The following is a 19,312-nucleotide window of genomic DNA, read 5'->3' as shown; positions in this document are numbered from 1 at the left end:
TACCATTTTCAGAGGCCGCATGGACCCAATATACGCCTCTTCTGTATCCCAGAAGGATAAGTCGGGGTATTCACCAGGTTCCAGGACAAAAGGCACACCCTGAAATCCAGGTTCTTCATAAATGAGCCACCTAAATAAGAACCAAGAGAGAAAAGAGAGGACTCATCATTTGTTTCCAGGGCCTGCAGGACCCCACTGAGGGGAAAGGAAAAGAACGGGATGATGTGTCGGGACCGTGTTTCGCCTACGCTCGGACACCAGAGCAACGTTAGATTCACGGAGGAAGAGGCCATTATCTGCTCCTCCTCCTCTTGACCTTTTACCTGTTTCCTTATGGTTTTGTCCAGTTACTTCAATGTTTGTTATTAGCTGCTTCAAAGCGTAAATGTCTCTATCACTCCCAGTAAGAGAAGTAGCTATTCTGTGGCCCCATACGGACGTAGAGAGGCCCTGGCTAGGAAACTCGAGCCTTGTTTTAAGAGGCGACATGTCATTTGTAACCACAGAACCGGATGTTTCACCTATTCATTTGTCACAGGGCCCAAAACTACTAACCGGTAGCATCTACCCAGAGCGTAAACGGAATGTCCACCTGGAATCTGATCCAATGCACACAACGGTGCTATGAGGAAGGGACACTACTGTCCCCGTTTTACGGATGAGGCTAAGTTGCCCAGGGCCACACAGCTGCAAGTACCAGGTGCTGGGCTGAGCCCCGCTGCCCCCGAGCCAGGCTCCTAACTGGTTTTTGGTAGCAGTTTTTCTCATGCCAGAAAGTGCACATAATTTATGCTTTTTACAACGACTTAGGATCATCACCAGGAGTGTGACAATGCACAGTGGTGTCCTGGGGGCTCTGCAGGGGCAGGAGGGCTGCTTGTTCCCAGGCCCAAAAGCTTCCCGAGTTCTTGCATCTGATTTTTACGGCTTTTCAATACCACACCCTTTTATCAGGCTTGTCAGCTGTCACTTCTGCTGCGGTCAGAGAACCAGCAGCCCCCACCTTCCTTTAATGTGCTAGAAAGCAGGAAACCAGAGAATCATGCCAGTTAGAACTGCCTCTTTAGCAGTCTTGTAATTTCTTAGTTCCGGGGAGAATTCTGGGGAAGGCGAGGTGGTGGAGATGGGACTTTTCCGGTACGGGAGGTAGTAACGCGCCCCCTTCGTTCACAAGGATGGTGATCACTCCTCCTCTCCCATTCCTTGGTAGCTTCGCTATCGTACTAGCCGGAGAATTCCACTTTCCCCAGAACACGGCGCCAAGAAGATAGTGGCCGTAAATCACATTTGTTACCAGCAAAATGAGCTCGATTCTCCCTCTTTGCCTTCTTCTGGTTCCCAGTTTTGGCCCAATGCACATTCTGGGTGATGGGTTTTTGTTAAAGACGTCCTTGGATAAATCAGTTGCTTCTCTAAACTCACTAATTATACAGGGATTTACGCTCGAAATCCTACTGAAGACCCCTCAACACACACACACACACACACACACACACGTTGACAGACAGAGTGGTGTATGTGTGGGTGATCAAAACTAATTCATCCACATGGTTAGAAGTCAGGGTAATAGTTGTACCGGGGGTGGGGGGTAAGAGGATGGCAGGAGGAAGCTTCTGAGATACTGTAATGCTCTCTTTCTTGATCTAGATGATGTTTACACTTTGAAAGTTCACTCAGGGTATATGCTTACGATTTGTCCTGCACCGTTTTTTGTACAAATATTATTACATAGACTTCAATAAAAAATTAAGGTGGGGGGAAAGACTTATCTTTTTAAAAAAAGCACTGCAATGCCCTAAACCACAAGAAAACAGAGCTAAGAGTGGGGTCCTTTAAACTTCCCTACATCTGAGGCATGACAGGTAGGGATGCGTTACACAGTTTTGAGAGCTCAAAGCTCTCCCAGGAACACCACGCATGGACTCCACACCCTAACTAAATAGTGGCATTTCATCAGAAATGGTGCTATTAGGCTACCAAGGGCCTTGGAGTCTGAGTCCTCACAAGTAAATGGGTGGAACTTTCTGTAAACTCAGCAGCCTAAGCAAGTGCTTATGAGAACTAGAGGTGTTGCTGAGCACAGGACCCCTTCAGGAGGTCTTCCCTTCTACGGTCTGAGTTGAGGGCATTTATTCATCTGCTACTGAACACTTCACTTTTCTTGCAGCATGTGATTTAGTCACGTAACATTTCTGGAAGGAAGGTAAATTGGGGTAAAGGGGGATCTGTCTGAAAAGTGAACACAAACTGACACAGCGGAAAAGACAGCGTCCTGGGTGAGCATGAAAGGCTTGTGGGGAAGCTCAAACCCACACTTATCAATGTTGGGTGGACTTTGGAATCTGAAAACTCATACACAGCATGATTCATTCTTCCTAAGTTCTAATCCAACAAACTACATTATTCATGAGGCCAGCAGGAAAGGGGGAAACTATCTTCAGGCAGTTTTATTTCAGTCTCTAAAGGTGCTCATATTTTCCCATGTACTTAGGTAATGAGCTTTTACCTACATGATTATTAAACTATAAAGTGTATAAAGTATAACTATAAAGTATGAGCTTTTTTAAAAAAATAGTGTTAAAAATGTTATTATTTCAATAATAGCCATTTGTATGTTTACAATGGTTATCCATATATTGATTAAAAATATTTTATGAAAAAAATATTTTGTGATTATTCTTTTAGAAATACCTTCTAGCCACACAAGAAAAATTGGTCTTGTTCACTTGTTCTTAAAGAAACAAAAAACACCTACAGTATTTCCAGCTGGATCCTCAGTCTTACTCTCCAGAAATGGCTACATATGAATGCTGGCTCTCTACAGAAACCAACTGGATGTTCAAAAGATTGAATATGTATATGCCAACTTTGAGGTTATTCTAAAGAGGGGGAGCTATGAATCTCAAAGGGGAAAATGTCCCTTTAGGGTGGAGAGTTGTAAGAGGCACCAATTTAACCAAGCAACCAAACTCAGTTATGGTTAATGGGAAGCTGGTTAGCACATGCCACCTTTTATGCAACATGAATATGTAGCATTACTTTTAAGAAGGGTCTTTCCCACATCTGCATCTCATCATGCCTCTAGACCTAACCCATACAATACAGAAAATCCAGGCAATACGGGAACAAGTTAAATGATACCAGGAAACACTCAGAGACAAAACCAGATTGTGGCATATTCCCTATGACAGCCGACCTAAAATATTGCAGGGACAGAACTATAAAAGAAGGGTATGAGAATAACACAGAACTCCAGAGAGAGGCTACACGTGTGGAGGAGTCAGGGGGATGGGCTCAGGCTGGGCCACGCAGGGTGCTGTGGCAGTGCTGGTAATGGTGAGGTCCTAAGTCAGGTGGTGGCCCCATGGGGATGGGTCTTACTACCAGGCTTCATAACTCACACATGTATATCATCTTCTGTGTATATCAAATACTTCACAGTAAAATTGATCAAAGGATATTTGGCTATTAAAACTATCCCCTGACTTCAGAACACCGGCATTCGAGTACCTGTTCTGCTAACAACTAATCCTAACCCCGAGAATATGACTAAAGCCAGTCTTCCTTAAACACATGTTCTTTATGCTCCCTTTAAAGTTCTAAAATTCTTTGTTTTTATTAGAAATATACCCCCCCCCACATACCACCACCACCAAAAGGTATACCCTCATCTCCAGGAGGATGGGTATAGTATTAGCCAGGTCTTAAAACAGAAGTTTAAAAAAAAATTACATTCGATAGAAAAGAATTTCTGAAAGAAAATTTTAGAAATTACTCCTGTTTCCAAGTTAAGAATTTGACAAGCCATACCCTTATTTTGTGTACGTGTAGAAGAGTTTAACCCACAGTAAATGGGCCCTGGAACAAATCTCCTAATGGAATCTAAGGAAGTCCCTCACAAGCAAAGACTTCTCTCTACTGGTTCAGGGCACCAGTGCACCATTAGAAGCAAAGTGAGCACAGGTGTTTACTATCACTTGAATTCTCCCAACCCAGCAAGACTCCCCCGGCAGATCTATAAAAGTACTAGTGACCATTCCCAAAGCCGACCAACCAAGTTCAAGGACCCCAACTTTGAACTGACATCCAAAGCAGTTTTCTATTACCCTAATGGCAACAGAAATGACAACCAGGAAAAAAAAGATGTCCACTGCCATGCAAGCCATCATAAACTGGACACCACCACAGGTTTGTGACGACCCATGGTGAGACGAGTTAAAGTAACTTTAAAGGTAAGAAATATTACTTCGGTGTAACTCATTAAGCTTCAACAGAACCCAAGCCTGAGTCATGAAACCTTCCAGGCACCAAGATGAACATATAGCAGACGACGATTTCATTCTTTTCCAAGGAGAGTGGTAATTCTCAACTTAATATGAATACTTTGAGAAATGAGATATACACATCTCTTTGATGTGAAAAAACAATTAAAGGCAGCAAGAGATGAAGCTCTTTTCTTTGTTTAGACTCCTCCTTTTCTTCCCAACTGCCAAAAATAAACATGCCCAGGGCTCAGACAGCTCCTGTACTGCCTTTGAGATCTGTGCAGAGCAGGCTTTAAATACCTTATCCAGGCCGATGACTCCTGGATGTCTATATCCAGCTTCCCTCCTGAACTCCGGTCGCCTTCGTGTCCTCTCGCTTGAATGTACAGTTGGCGTGTCCAACTTCACCTCTCTAAAATCGAACTCCTGTTTTCTCCATCCCAATAAATGCTGAGGGCCCAAACCCTAGATAGAGCTCAGCCCCTCACACCTCACATACAGTCTGTCAGCAAATGTTGACAGTTCTACTAGGAAAATGTATCCAGAATCTGACCGCTTCTCACCCGCACCTTCTAAGCCCTTAAAACCTCTTGCCTATACAATTGCACTTACCTCTCAACTGGTTTGTTTCCACCCTTGCCTCTTTATAATCTGTTTTCTCCATAGTAGCCAGAGTGAGCTCTCTAAAGCACAAGTTAGATCAAAATCCTCCCATGATCACCCATGTAACGTGGAGTAATCTAACATCGCTCCCAAGGCCTAACATGAGGCCTCTCTCCCATTCCGGTCCTCCCAACTCACTGCTCGAGCCACCTTGACCTCCTGACAGTTCCCCAAACCCGCCCAGCAGGGCTTTGCAATCGCTTCCTGCCAGTGACTCGCCCCCTGACCCTCCCCACCCAGGCCTCCCCAAGGCTGATTCCCTCACTTCCTCTGGGCCTCCACTTAAAATGTCAACAGACACCTCCCTGACCATCCTATCCAAAATGGTGCTACCACTGCTCCTCTCTCCAACGCACGTTTCCTGTAGTATTTGCCATCTGACACATTACACAGGCGTTATCTTATGCATATCCCATCGACAAAAATTTTTGAGCCTTCCCTGAATATATGTTTATAAATGATATACATTATGACTGAATATATTATGAATTTAATAGAAAACACACACACACAGAGAAATCTTTTTTTTTCCACACACAGGAAATCTTAAAAGGAGGAGATTTTCAAAAAAAAAAAAAAAAAAAAAAAAGAAGAAGCTTCAGTGTGTTTTCCTTGTATCTCAGTGGGTATCTTTCACGCGATCTGGGCTGGGAGCTCCCCTTCAGAGACTACCTTACCCAGGACCGCCACCCGCACTCTCTGTTCTAATTTCCCCTATCTGAGATATTCCCACTTCCTTCAAAATACTCTTGCAGTTTCCTGTGATTTATGAAACCAACATCTGAGGGGCTCTAGACAGCATTGTGTGAAAATGTTCAAGGAAGGAAAGTACCATGTGTGCTGGCCTCCAGCCCTTCTGTTATATCAGGAACACATGCTCTGAATTACCTCCTTTGAATTACCATGAAGGTAAGTAAAAGCTGTAACTCAGCTCCGAATGAATCAGGTTCCTCTGAGATAAGGAAATCCCAACAGTAAACATGCAGGTTTTTTTCCTCCCTGGCACTTCCCCCAAGAAATCGTTATTGTTTATAAGAGAACTGAATCATGGTCACACAGGTGCAAAACAGTCAGAATTTTATGGCCCTTAATGAAACAACAACAACCTCTTTTAGTCAAGAACTACTTAGTAGGACCACAGATCAGAGTATCTTAAGTCTTTCCAGTAGTACACTCACCAAAAGGCTTCATTAATATTGTATTTAAAACGAAATACTTACGTGCCCCAATGTACTTTAATGGAACAAGTCTTCTGCATTATACCAAACCCTTGCATCTCTTCAGTGTCATCAAAGTAAGAATTTAGGAGTCCTAACCCTTCTGGTTCTGTAAATAAGTCAATCTGACTAACTCTGTAATCCTGAAGAAAGAAAAAAAAAGTATACATATACAATAAAAATGATGCCATGTACTTTACAATAAGCTCATTATCTTTTTTTTTAAGATTTTATTTACTTATTTATTCATGAGAGACACAGAGAGAGAGAGAGGGCAGAGAGAGAAGCAGGCTCCATGCAGGGGGTCCGATGGGGGACTCGATCCCGGGACTCCAGGATCACGGCCTGAGCCGAAGGCAGGCACTCAACCACTGAGCCAACCAGGTGTCCCCCTTTTTTTTTTTTTTTTTCAAATAACTAAAATAAGTTTTTTTCTAAAATAAATTTGAAATATACACATGCATTTCACAGAGCACCTGCCATTCATCCCTTCCCTGTTTTCACCCATGACTCAATATTATGTGGCCTTGCAGGGCAGCCATGTTGCTTTAGCCATATAGCTCAGTGTTACTTTCAAGCAAAAAATCCCCAGAAATGCATTTATTTAGAGTTCTGGAACATATTTATTTCCCTCATCCTCACTGAAAAAACTGTTGGCCTTCCTTGGTGACTGGAGTTTTAGCTGGTTTACTTGGACATGACCATCCAAGTCCAGAGGCTCTATAGTCCATAGAGGGGCCACATTGGGGGCCTTCCTCAATTGCTATTTTGTGTCCATAAACCCCCTGTGGTTACTCTCCTTGACTATGACCAAACCTCTATGACATTGGTTTGGTCTAAGTTGTTAAAGCAATGGTAGAAATTTATGACAATTTACAAATCTCTGTACTATGGTCAGTGTACCACGCCCTGCACATCCTGCCCACCAAGCACTCTTCAAAAGGCCTCTCCTGGCTCAGTGCCTAAGTGCTAATAGAACATATATTGAACTTTAATCTTGCTGAGCTAAGTGAACTGAGATACAGAAGAAATGACACACGGGTTGGTTTATGTGAGGCTCGCAAACATTACCAAAAGGAATAAATTTAATGAACTAAAAAGGTGACCTTCCTAAATATGCTGTGATGTGTGTTCATGGTTCAAGCAACCATAAACATAATCTGTAAAAAAAAAATCATAATGTATCAAAAAACATTAAAAATGTCCCTATCCTTTAACATGACACCATTCAGAAAAATTCACCCCAAATAAATCAGAAATTTATAAACAATGAAATGCACCCCAAAAATGCACATACAGCATTATTTGAAATAGCAAAGCATCTGGAGGCAATATTAAGTTCCATGGAAAGAAGGTAAAATAAATGATTTCTTGGAAACCCCAAACCGTGTAGTTACATCAAAGCATTAATGGCATTAAGGTGGTGGTTATTGGACAAAACAGGAGGCCTCTCTTTACCAATATGCTTCACTTTCCTTACCCTACTCCTCCTGAGTGCATCTAAATCCCCACCCACCAGAATCTGACACAGTTGCACGTCACTGAGAGATGTTGATCAAAGGATCTTCAGGGGAAAAGGGTAGGGAGAGAGGAAAAGGATTGAGAACTACAGTTTTTTGTTTTGTTTCTCCCTTGAGTAGTAGAGCCCAACGTGGGGCTTGAACTCGCAACCCTGAGATTATCATGATTATCATGATTACAACTACAGAAAAAAAGCAGACTGGGCTATGGCCAAGATGGAGCAGAGGTTTCAAAAAATTAAGAAAGGATATCTCATGATGGTGGATTGGGATATGTTTAAACACTGCTTTATTACCAATATTATTTGAGCAATAAATAAAAAGTGCAGGTAAATTATCCCACTGACTATGATATTTTTAAACAAGGTTCCTCACATCTTCCTTAAGGTTTATCACATTATCTACTTAAAACTATTGAAAGATAAATCATTTGGAATCCCAATGATCACTGAAGTCACTCAGAAATGTTGACTTAAGAATCAAGTGGCATTTTCCTCTGCCAAAAACTGTTACTCACTCTTACTCATTCTCATTTTACAACATCTTAATCTCCCTATTATACCCAAACGCCCATCTCTGTTACACAAATAGGGTTTTAATCTTCAAGTTGGAAGATACCATTAACTACATTTTTAAAAGTAAAGAATCATCAAATCCCAACAGCCAGAAAGAAAGATTAACACAATTTCCTCATCAACAAATAAGGGACCAAGAAATTTTAGCCAATCTCTAAGGTGGCCACAAGTATCCACTCTTCTGAAACCCACACGAAACCCCAGAGTTGACTTGCAACTGAATTATTTGGGGATTATTTATTTTTTCCAACATGGAGCTCCTATAAGCCACTCAAGATAATCAGAACACACACAGCAACCAAAAAAAAAGTAAGTAGAAGAAAAATCTGTTCACATAGAATTCATCTAAATCAAGTTATTAAGTAAAATACATTTGGAGATGGGGAAGCGGGACAAGAGTGAGAAATTAACCTACAAGATTTGTTATGAAAAAAAATGACCCATCAATTAGAATGTTCCTTTTTGAATTCAAGTGTATGAACACTTAAGTGATAGAAAATATATCTATAGAGCGCCAATCGGTATTTTTCCCCACTTATTTCATAAAATGAACTTTTCTCTCAAAGAAAGAATCACCCCTGGCATTCAATAAATATTTGGTAAACAAATCAATCATCCTGGGTTTTCCCATAACCTACCTGGACCACATGTCTGATTGAACCAATCACCACAGGCTTAGTGGACTCTGCTTCCTCGTTTCCTTCCAAAATATCTTCTATACCCCAGAGACCAGAGAGTTCCAATTCTCCTTCTTCTAAGGGGATGGAGTGCCCTTCAAAATTTGGTTTCTCATATAAAATCCAACTAAGAGTAAAACACAGTGAAACTATTAGCTGGTGTTGGTGAGAAAGGTTTTAATGATTCAAATATTCTAGCTAATAGCCTTTCCCTGCCCCTGTCCTCTCTCCCTCTCCTTCTCCTCTCTCTCTCTCTCTCTATTGTGACCAATTATTATATATATACTGTGGCCAATTCTCTAGTAATTAAGTGTATAAATTCTAAGACTTAATTTACTGGGCATAATTAAGCCTCTGAAAATCCAAAAACTGTATCAGGATCTTAAAGAACTTTTGGCTATCCATTCGAACATCGTAGAGCCACTAATGTTCTATAGAACTCAGTTGGTGAACAGTTGTAAATACTAATACATCAGATGAATGGACTTTTTCTAGAATTCTTTTTTCTCCTTGTACATGTAGAAAACACTTCTGGGGGGGGGGCATTTTACCTATATTTTAGAGCCATATCAATGGACATATTGATATAAAGTACTATATGCATGTTAATGGAGAGTATTTTTAAAATATCCTTCCCCCCCAAAATAAATAAAATAAAAATAAAAATATCCTTCCCAACAAAAGACATCGAAACAGTAAAAAAAAATCTGTCAATACATGACAATGCTGTTCTTAGATGCTTACGCTATTTTTTAAGATTTTATTTATGTATTCATGAGAGACACACAGAGAGAGAGAGGCAGAGACACAAGTAGGCTCCATGCAGGGAGCCTGACATGGGACTCGATCCCGGGTCTCCAGGATCAGGCCCTGGTCTGAAGGGAGCGCTAAACTGGGGAGCCACCCGGGCTGCCCAGATGCTTATGGTTTTAAGAGAAAAGCTAACAAAAGTTGGGAAAAAAAAGCACTATTATATGAGAAAATTTATATTTATAAATTTATATAAAATTTGTTTTTAGTGTTATTTTTGGTCTCCAAATTTAAGAGCCAAAGCTAATTATATTTTTGTAATGAATGTGTTGAAGATACAGAAAAATGTTAAAATATCTAAAACCTAACAGGAAAGATGCTGCATATTTAACCAAATGAAAAAAAAAAAAAAACCTTACTAATTTTCTAAACCACAAATGTTTAAAGCCCAACCTTCTCTATTTCAAAGAAGGTATCAAAGATAAGTCTTTATGCCAGATAAGTGATTTATTAAAAATGTCTTTTTTTTTTTTAATGTCTTTTCTTAATTCAACTTCCTGTGTATTTCCTAGAAGCTGTCAACCTGGTAAATAATTTTTTCACCAGGTTCTTTATCAAAACCATCAGTTGCTAAAAAGTTGGGAAATAAATTTTAGGCTAGTCACAATTTGTCTTTTCTTAAAAACCATTTAAAATTCTGCAAACATGACTCGTGCAATTCTTTCCAACCTCACTGAAAATTCATAAACCAGAAGTGTTAGTATGGACTCTGCTGTTCAGTAGGGCCAGCCAGTGTGATGTGGGGATATATGGGAAAAAGACAGTTGTACTGCTGCACTTGCCCGACTTTTGTAGCATAAACAAACAGGCATCACTTCTATAAAGCAGAAGCATGGTTAAAAATTGTAATTTCTTAGAGATGAATTTCTGGTAATACTCACTAAGAGTAGGATTTTCTGCCCTTTCCATTACTAAAGGCATAATTTTAAATAATTTCTGAAGACCAAAAAGGTAATTAAAAATGTAAACCACAAACCCTCTAAGTCAGGAATCCAAAGCACCATTCTTACCATCCTCTGACGACTTTGATGATTACCACCGGAGAGAGGCTCCAAGAGCTGCAATCCTCAATGTCACTGAAAATTTCAATGCACTCCTCAGAGACATCCGGGTCCCTGTAGATCACTACCTACAAGAAAACAAAAGTGGAAGCACATGGTTGAACGTTATCAGATCAAAATAAAAGCTGGCCTAGAAACAGAACATCATCTTACCTTTCCGGGTCGGGGATTGATTTTATTTGTAAGACTTCCTCTAAGCGTCTGTAATCAGATGAACAAAAACACAACAAATTAAACTCTGTGTAATACTCTCCGGAGTTTCTCTGCTCACGATCCTTTAAGATCATATTTATTTGCCTCACAATGTATATCGATTTTGAAACAATCTGCCTTGATCTGTGCCAAAGCTATGTTAAAGCTCTCTTTGAGTCTACAGTACTAAATCAAGAGTGGTTTGGGTCCTCTAACTAAATGTGGCATTTTAATTTCTCCTCATTTGTTTGTCTGTTTTTACAGAGAGGAGGAGAGAGGGATACGGGGCTCCATCTCACCATCCTGAGATCGTGACCTGAGCCAAAATCAAGAGTCCGACACTTAACCAACTTAGCCACCCAGCCACCCCTCTATTTCTCCTCGTTTAAATGCCTGGAATATATCCACTAATCTAGAAAACTTCAGGGCCCAAGGGTTGGAACTATTTTTTACATCAGTTCACAGAGTAAGAATCCAGCAAAGAAATTTTAAGTCAAAAAAAAAAAAAAAGAAATTTTAAGTCAAATGATCTCTGTATGACGTCAAGTAAAGAGAAACTATAAAGTATTAATCATGGATCTAGAAGGAGCTGCATCAATTTCATGTGTTCATAGACCCACCTTGTCTGAAACTATAAATATTATCTTTTCATTGTAACATCTGACCATCACGTAATAAGTATTAGTCTCAGTAAAGGGGTGTTTATGGAATATATCACAACAGACATTGCACATTGTATACTTGATTCTCCCTTCTTGGTGGACAAAATACATTTTTGTATGGCTCCCAACCTAATCATTTTCAAGAACATCTGACGAGACCAGTAGAACCAGAAATGCGTAAGATAATAAAAACAGTAATCACACATGAAAAAAATATTATAAAACACGGACTACTTCCAATGCTGACCAGGATGCTTATTCTAAGGACTGCCTTTGATCTAATCACTCTCGCACCAAACCATAGCACAGTATGTCCAAGACCACGGAAAGGCCTCACTACAAACATTACTAAAAATCAAAATGGCATCTACTTATTTATATATGCACTTATTTAGAAGTGGATAAGCTGAAGAAAAGGCCTGAAATTTAAAACAAAATTCAGGTAAGATGATAAAGACAGAATAGCTATAGAATAAACAAAGCCCAAGACCTAAGAAAACAGCAACAACAACAAAAATTTAAACATAAAAAGACCTAGAGAAAGTAGAAAACACTTTGTTTCTCCTTTTTACTCCATTTGGCTCGATTTTTCAAGGGATTCCATAGGGAAACTGTGTATTTTGTTGTCAGACTCATCAGATTGCTGTCAAGTAAGAGAAGTGATCTAAGAATGATTTAAAAAGAGAAAATAAGGCTGTACTGAAATGGCAAGTAGCCCAGTGGAAACTGGGCTTGAGAGGAATACTTAAAAATCTTATGATTTCTATGGGCTGATTCAGTGTTGTTTGTTTACAGCAGTGGTTCTCAAAGTGTGGTCCTAGGTCCCCTGGACGATCCCCAAGAAACTTCCAGGAAGTCAACGAGGTCAAAACTGTTCTCATGATAAGAAGAGGGTATTTTCCTTTTTCAGTCTCTCCCTCACAAGCGTGCAACAGACTTTTCCAGACAGTCCAGGACATCTGATGACATCATTGCTCTGATGGTTAATGGAAGGCGTGCTCCTGTGTTCTCACGCTTTAAGTTTTTCTTAGTGTTAATTTCTGATATAATAAATTTGTTCAATAGGCATAACCCATGTAAACCAAAGCCCTCTGGGGTCCTCAGTAGTTTTTAATTAACAAAGGTGTCTTGAGACCAAAAGTTTGAAAAGTTTTGAAAAGAGGGATCTGAGCTTCTGCTGGACACCCACCTGTGCATTTTGAAAGAGCTTCCAAAATTATATCCTATGCTAGGCTTGAGCAAGAGCCCACGCAACAAACGGAAACACACTGCAGTGTCTGTGTAAATGAGGAAGAGGGCACGGTATTTTCTGACGGACTACGCTGTGCCGCATGATGGTCTACACTTGCCTGACAGCCCAGTCCACAGCGTGGGCAATAGGAATACATTGGTCCGTCCACTTCTTTTTTCAGGGCTAGCGGAACTGCCCTCTAGAACTTACTTTCTGCCTGCCTCAGTTTCCTCCCTCCACTTGAGTATGAAGCTCCGTAACAGAAAACCACAAAATTCACACCAAAAACTCCCTAAAAAGAAACAACCTCTGGAAGCCAGATAAAAGAAGACAGAGAAATCATAACCGTCCTTCAAAACCCTATTTCACTGCCCTCGCTATGATATTCAAGGAAAGATCCGAGGTGGACCAAAACTCTCTATGCCCCCCAGCAGCTTGTAGGAAAAAGTGTTTCCCTGATGAAACTTTCAAATAAAGAGAAATTACTTCCCGAGTTCCATGGGATAATCACCTCGTTACTTAGGGAAAGAAAGAGTGGATCTTACACATCGTAAGAGAAGGGTTAGGAACAAGATTTCTTGGTGGGGCTTTTCTGAATAAATGAAGCAGCTTTACAAATCTTCAAAATGCTAAGTAGAGCGTTGAGCATTCTTACCCAGAACTAGGTAAGAAAAAAATAAAAAAATAACCTTGTCTGTAGAGACGAGGTAGCTTACCTACACCTTTCAGATTACAACACCTTAAGATACTTAGAGCATATTTTCCCCACTAGAGTAGCAATGCCTTGGGGACAGAAATCCTAGTACCTCTCTTCTTGGCCCCCAGTTCTTTGTACACAGAGTGGGACTGCAGTGGGACAGAGGGCCAGAAACCATCGCACGCACGGCCACTTAAAACACCACGAACTGCTCACCGTCCCTCTCCCCTCTCGTTTTACAAACCCACCCAACAGATGGTAACGCGTGGCTACTCACGGTTGCATCTGATAATGACATTGCAGAAAAAGACACGTTTGGGTCGAACCGGCTGGATTTGAAGAGACCCATGAAGTCCGCGTCACTGTGTCCGGGGTTGGGCAGGCTCGACTTCAGGACGCTCTCGGCGCGATCGCTGCCGGTCTTCGGTTTAGGAAACTCGGACAGTTTGGCTTCGGGCAGGTGTCCGTTGCTCCGCGACCCCGGATCTTCTTTGGTCTCCTCCCTGGGCAGGTATTTCTCCATGTAGCCTGGACTTTTCAGACCCGGGAGGGATGCATTTGTCGCGTCGAAGCCAAAGACCTTGAGGCTGCCGGGTGGGAGGCTGGGCCGCTCCTGGTCTGCCCGGCAGGGCGGGGCGCCCTCTGCCCCGGGCCTCGGAGGCCGAGCAAGAGAACCGCTGCTCCGGGCAGCGCCGAAGCACGTGCTCATGGTGCTCACCGACGTCACCGACGGAGAAAAGACTCTGTCTTGTGCTGAAGGCAACATGCTGGAGAAGAGCGCGCTTTTCTCCAGCCTCGATCTCTTCACGCCGCCGCTTGGGACATCTCTGTTCTCTTTGTCCTCGGTCTCGGGGCCCGTGGGAGGCTCAGCCTTCCCGTCCGGGTCCAGGACCGACAACCCGAAGGGGACGCTCTGCTCCGTAGACGTGCGTTTGCTCCTCAGGTTGGATTTTGTGTAAAGATTCTGCATCAAGTGCAGGGCCGGTGACATTTCTGGGGGGCTGTCCTTTTTCTTCCCCAAGCCACAGGTGAACACGTTGGGATCTAACACCTTTTCCAGGTGGTCCTCGTGGATGGGCGGCATGACAAAGGGAGGGGCGGGGCAGCTGGGCACCCTGGCCTTCTTCTTCTTCTGGGGCACACAGGCTGTGCTGTCCATGTTTTTGATGATTTCAGTGAACTTCTCCATGTCGGAAGAAGAATCCAGCAGGTTGTCGTCGCCCCCCGCGGGGCCGCTCCCGAGGCTGGCAGGGCTGTCCGGGCTGCTCGCCGCAGTCGCGTGGGGCCCTAGAGCGCCGCCCGGGGGGCTGCCCGCGCTGGGGTCGCCCTGCAGGGTCGCGGGTCGCAGGTGCTCCCCGGATTCTGGAAGCGTGACTTGGGGGCCAGGTTCGGCTGCGGGTTCCTCGCTGCGATGGCCGGGTTTGGGCGCCGTGCCCTCGCGGCCCGGGCCTTCCTCTTTCGGGGGAGCACAGCTTGCGACAGAAACCACTTCGAGTGGATCGTTCTGACAACTTGGCAGCTGGGCTCCTCTGACTTCGGGGCCCTCGGAGATGACCTGGGCGCCTGCATCGTGGGTGCTCTCCACGGGGAGCATGAAAGACCGGACGTGGACAAGGACCGTGGATGGGCACTCGGGCCCCACGGCCTCCGGGCCGTGCTCTGCCGATGGAGGAGGCCTCGCTGCTGCCCCTCCTCCTCCTTCAAGCTTGGAGGGCTGCACCGCCCCATCGTTCTTATGCGGCGGGGGCAGAACACAGCCGTTATGGTTTTCTGACGCTTTTAGATCAGTTCGTGGGAGACTGCTTATGGGAGCTCGAACACACGCGCCTTTGGGTGCAGGCTGGGAGGGAGAAGGCCCGTTAGATGACTCAGCTGGGGGCTGTGAGTCAGATAACGTATCCTGTGGCTTTGGTGCGGCCGCTGGGGGGGGCTCTTTGGTATCAAGAGTGGCGGGAATGTCCTGTGCTGGATCAGTCATGTTTTCAAGCGCAAGTCTTTTGCTCCCCGCGGCCTTTGAGTCATCCTCTCCCGAGGCCTCGTGGTCCTCGACAGGATTCAGAGCTGCGGCCACTGCTTCGGGAGGGCAGCCGGCGTCTGTGTGCACTTCTGCTCTAGCACTTGGGTGAAGTGGAGGGCCAGGAGCTTGGCCCTGGGGAGGCTGGCCCCCCGATCCCCCCGCACTGGGGCTGCCGGCTGCTGGGGGGATCTCCTCCTCAGTAACTTTGGATTCTGTCGAGGTTTCCTTTGCCAGCATACCATTCTGGTGACTGTTTGGCAGTACTTTCTTTTCAGATTGCTCCATCTCTTTGGCTTTCTTGGCTAAATTCAGCTTCGCCCTCCCAACAAACGTTTTATTACAGGAGGCAGGAGGGTTCCTTGTACTTCGAACATCAGCGTGTCTTGGGCTACTGCTGTTGGCCCTTTTGTTTTCAAATAAGGAGATTTTGTTGGCAGTGTTTCCTTTATGAACCGGCTGGCTAAATGGATTATGCTCGTTTCCCGAACTGTCAGGATTCTTAGGAGTTTTAAGATTTAGTTCCACATGTTTGGGCTTGGCCGGGCTGCAAAAATAAAGCAGTAAGATAAAGTTATTGACCTAGTTTTGAAAAGCCAACATACCAATTTACTACGAAACATTTATTATTATGAAAAGCCAACATCTCTCTGGTAAGTAACATTTGTTTTTTTATGAGACTATTTTAAAACAATCCTAAGTACACTCAACTATTTTTAATGGAGGTTTTGCTTCTGTAGGATGGATGAGAAAATTATATAGCTAAGAAAGTCAAGAGGTGGGAGGTTAGCAAGTTTATCGAGTACCTAATATGTGAGCACGGTGCTTGACACTAAATTCAGAAGACAGCTTAGGGCTTGAAGAACATGAGGTTGAATTTATATATTTGATGTACTCCTTTATTTTGAATATGTAAATGATCTCCCCAAATAGCAGCTGTGTATTTTTATTTTATCATAATTTTTAAGCATTATTTCAAAAGGCTAGATTATAAAAATATTTATCTGTTATTTACCTCTTTGAATATTTATTCCCTTCATCTTCCTTCATATAACTTTACTCTGATTATACAAGTGTGTCCACTACAGATCATATGGAAAATATAAAAATGAAGAATCACTCATACTCCTACCACTCAAATAATCTCCCTGTTAACATTTTAGTGTACTCTTTTTGTATGCATGGTAAAATACTTTTAACAAAATTGGAATTGTTCCATTCCATAGTGTTTCAGATTTTATATTTAAAAAAAGATAAATTAATCTTATCTTTCACATTTTTAACATTTTCATGTTACTAAAAATTTGAAGTTTTTCATAATGTCTGCATAAAAGTTTAATCATATGGATGTACCATAATTTACTTATCAGTTACTCAACTGTTGGTGTTGTTGCCTTCTGGTGGGGGCAAAAGGCATCTCCCCTCGCTCTATAAAGAAGCTATAATATTTCTTGGTTATTACCGCCTACTGGAAATCATAAATCTTTGTTTTCTTTCTGTTTGACATTAGCCAGCTCTGGTCCTGGCTCCTACACTAATGTGTGAGCTTGGTCAAGTTAACTCACTGGACTCACTACCTTTCCTATCTAGAAAAAACAAACAAATCGATAGTTTAGAACAGAGATGATCCTCTCCCCACCACACCTTTCCCAAGTGATGGCCGAAGGAATTCTTGGGAGTTCTCTCCAACAGTGACCGAGGGTCCAAGAGCGACCGAGGGCTGGGGCCAGCCACCCTCCTCTCGACCAAAGTCACTTCTACTTGTCTATTGTATATATCACTTTTAAGCTTTCCTAGAAGAATGGGCTCTGAAGCTAAACACAACACAATGTCTAAACCATACATCTAGTGGTTTCTAAAATGAGGAGATAATAACCACTAAGAATCACTGATTGACACACACTTGAGAAACAGTGTACTTGCCTAATGTACTAGTTTAAACATTCTCTTTTACAACGAGGAAGTTGAAGCCTAGGAAAGGCAGGTAATTTGCCAGAAGTCATACACCTAGTGAGGGACAGGGCCATGATTTGAAACCAGGGGTTGTGGTTTTGGAGGCTATGCTCCTGACCACTCTACTCTTCTGCTTCCCCAGACCTCAGTGACTAAATCTGGTCCTTTCCAGCTTGATATATTCAAGAGGTCAATGAGTTATCGTGAGAGCTGTAAGATTAAGCGATCAAACGTTGGAGGCTACTTTGATCATGAAAAGTGGAGAAGCACAGAAATCTCACTGCTGCCTCCACATGGATTCATTGGCTTTCAAGAAAGAGGGGCTTTTTTGAAGGAACAGGCAATATGACTTTGGGTGAGACACCTTATCCTTCTGGATAAAATGAGAACACTGAAAAGACTTGAGAAGTCTTTCCAAAATACAGCATTAGGAACTTAGATTTTTATTTTTAGGAATTTGATTTAAATACTAAATTTCATATACTCTCATGAATTTCTCTTAGGCACTGCTCTCTCCAATAGCTCCACAAAATAGCTAGGCTCCCTCATGGTGGGCCCATATCTTAAATTTAAAAGGAAAATTAACATACACACACTACCTTGAAGACTGAATTCTAAAACCAGTGGAGTCGAAATGGAGAGCTTACAAATGCCATCAGTTAATGAAAGATGTTCACATGCCAGTAAATACACATTTTAAAAAATTCTCAGGGGATCCCTGGGCGGCTCAGGGGTTTAGCGTCTGCCTTCGACCCAGGGTGTGATCCCAGGGTCCCGGGATCGAGTCCCGCATCAGGCTCCCTGCATGGAACCTGCTTCTCCCTCTGCCTGTGTCTCTGCCTCCCTTTCTCTCTGTGTCTCTCATGAATAAATCAAATCTTAAAAAAAAAAAAAAAAAAAAAATCTCACTAATCAGCTCAAGGAACAGTCAAACATCAAAGTATATCTTATGATGTCAATGGAAAACACTACAGGTTAGCCAACAAGCTACCTTAAGGACAGGAAACACATCTGCACATTAAAGATTTACGCCGAGATCAAAATATGTTTTACAACCAAACTTTCTGTGCTATTAAGTTCTGCTACCAAGAGTCACTACAATTAACCTAGCTCATACCGATTAAAAGGAAGGCTTCTCTAATTCATGCTTTGTGTAATGCCTTTATTATAATGGAGAAGGGAAAATCATCTGATGTCTTAAAAGCTGTGGCTAGGAGAGGAAAATTCTCCTTATTCTCAACATACCATTGCTAATCTCAACATTCAACACCTGGAACAGAACTGAAGACATAATTTTTCTAACAGCATCGAGAAACTTGCTGCTGCACAGTCCTTCTTCAGGGAATACAAAATAATTTACACTAAAACTTCAGATGCAAATTGCTTTTTAAAAATAATCGGTAACGTTCCTTCTTAAAATACCATCAGAGGAAAAAAACCGGAAAGGAAATCCATCAAACAGAAAAAGACTAGAAGGAATTAGTTTTCCCATTTCCACAGACTGCCAATTCACCAAGCGTGAGGCCTGGTGGAAAGCACAATCAAGCCAAATGCCTTGCCGAGGAGAAATTTTAGGTAGAAAGTGATGGGCACAGAGAAGAAGACGTGGTTTAGTTCACAGAAAACAGGACGTGCAGAGTTTCGTTGCAGGATCGCTCCCCAGGTCTGTTTACCCTACTCCTTGCAACATTTCTGGTTTTTCCACTGGCGTTCTCCGATTGGAAGGCAGGTAAGGCAGGTAAGGGCGTCCTTAAACAGCTCCGCAGTAACATTTC

General features: G+C 42.5%; 1 protein-coding gene across 1 annotated transcript in view; it reads right to left on the bottom strand.

Moving 5' to 3' along the window:
- CRYBG1 (crystallin beta-gamma domain containing 1) overlaps nt 1-19,312 on the bottom strand; it is a 200,687-nt gene that overhangs the window by 25,945 nt on the left and 155,430 nt on the right. Inside the window, exons 5-10 of the mRNA XM_038555056.1 lie at nt 13,848-16,131; nt 10,942-10,989; nt 10,738-10,856; nt 8,879-9,044; nt 6,149-6,288; nt 4-130 (exon numbers count right to left, since the gene is read on the bottom strand). Of these exons, the coding sequence (XP_038410984.1) occupies nt 4-130; nt 6,149-6,288; nt 8,879-9,044; nt 10,738-10,856; nt 10,942-10,989; nt 13,848-16,131 (2,884 nt within the window). The remainder of the gene's footprint in view (nt 1-3; nt 131-6,148; nt 6,289-8,878; nt 9,045-10,737; nt 10,857-10,941; nt 10,990-13,847; nt 16,132-19,312) is intronic.

This window comes from Canis lupus, chromosome 12, assembly GCF_011100685.1.
Source record: "Canis lupus familiaris isolate Mischka breed German Shepherd chromosome 12, alternate assembly UU_Cfam_GSD_1.0, whole genome shotgun sequence".
NCBI lineage: Eukaryota > Metazoa > Chordata > Mammalia > Carnivora > Canidae > Canis > Canis lupus.
This window is presented reverse-complemented; position numbering and strand designations above follow the sequence as displayed.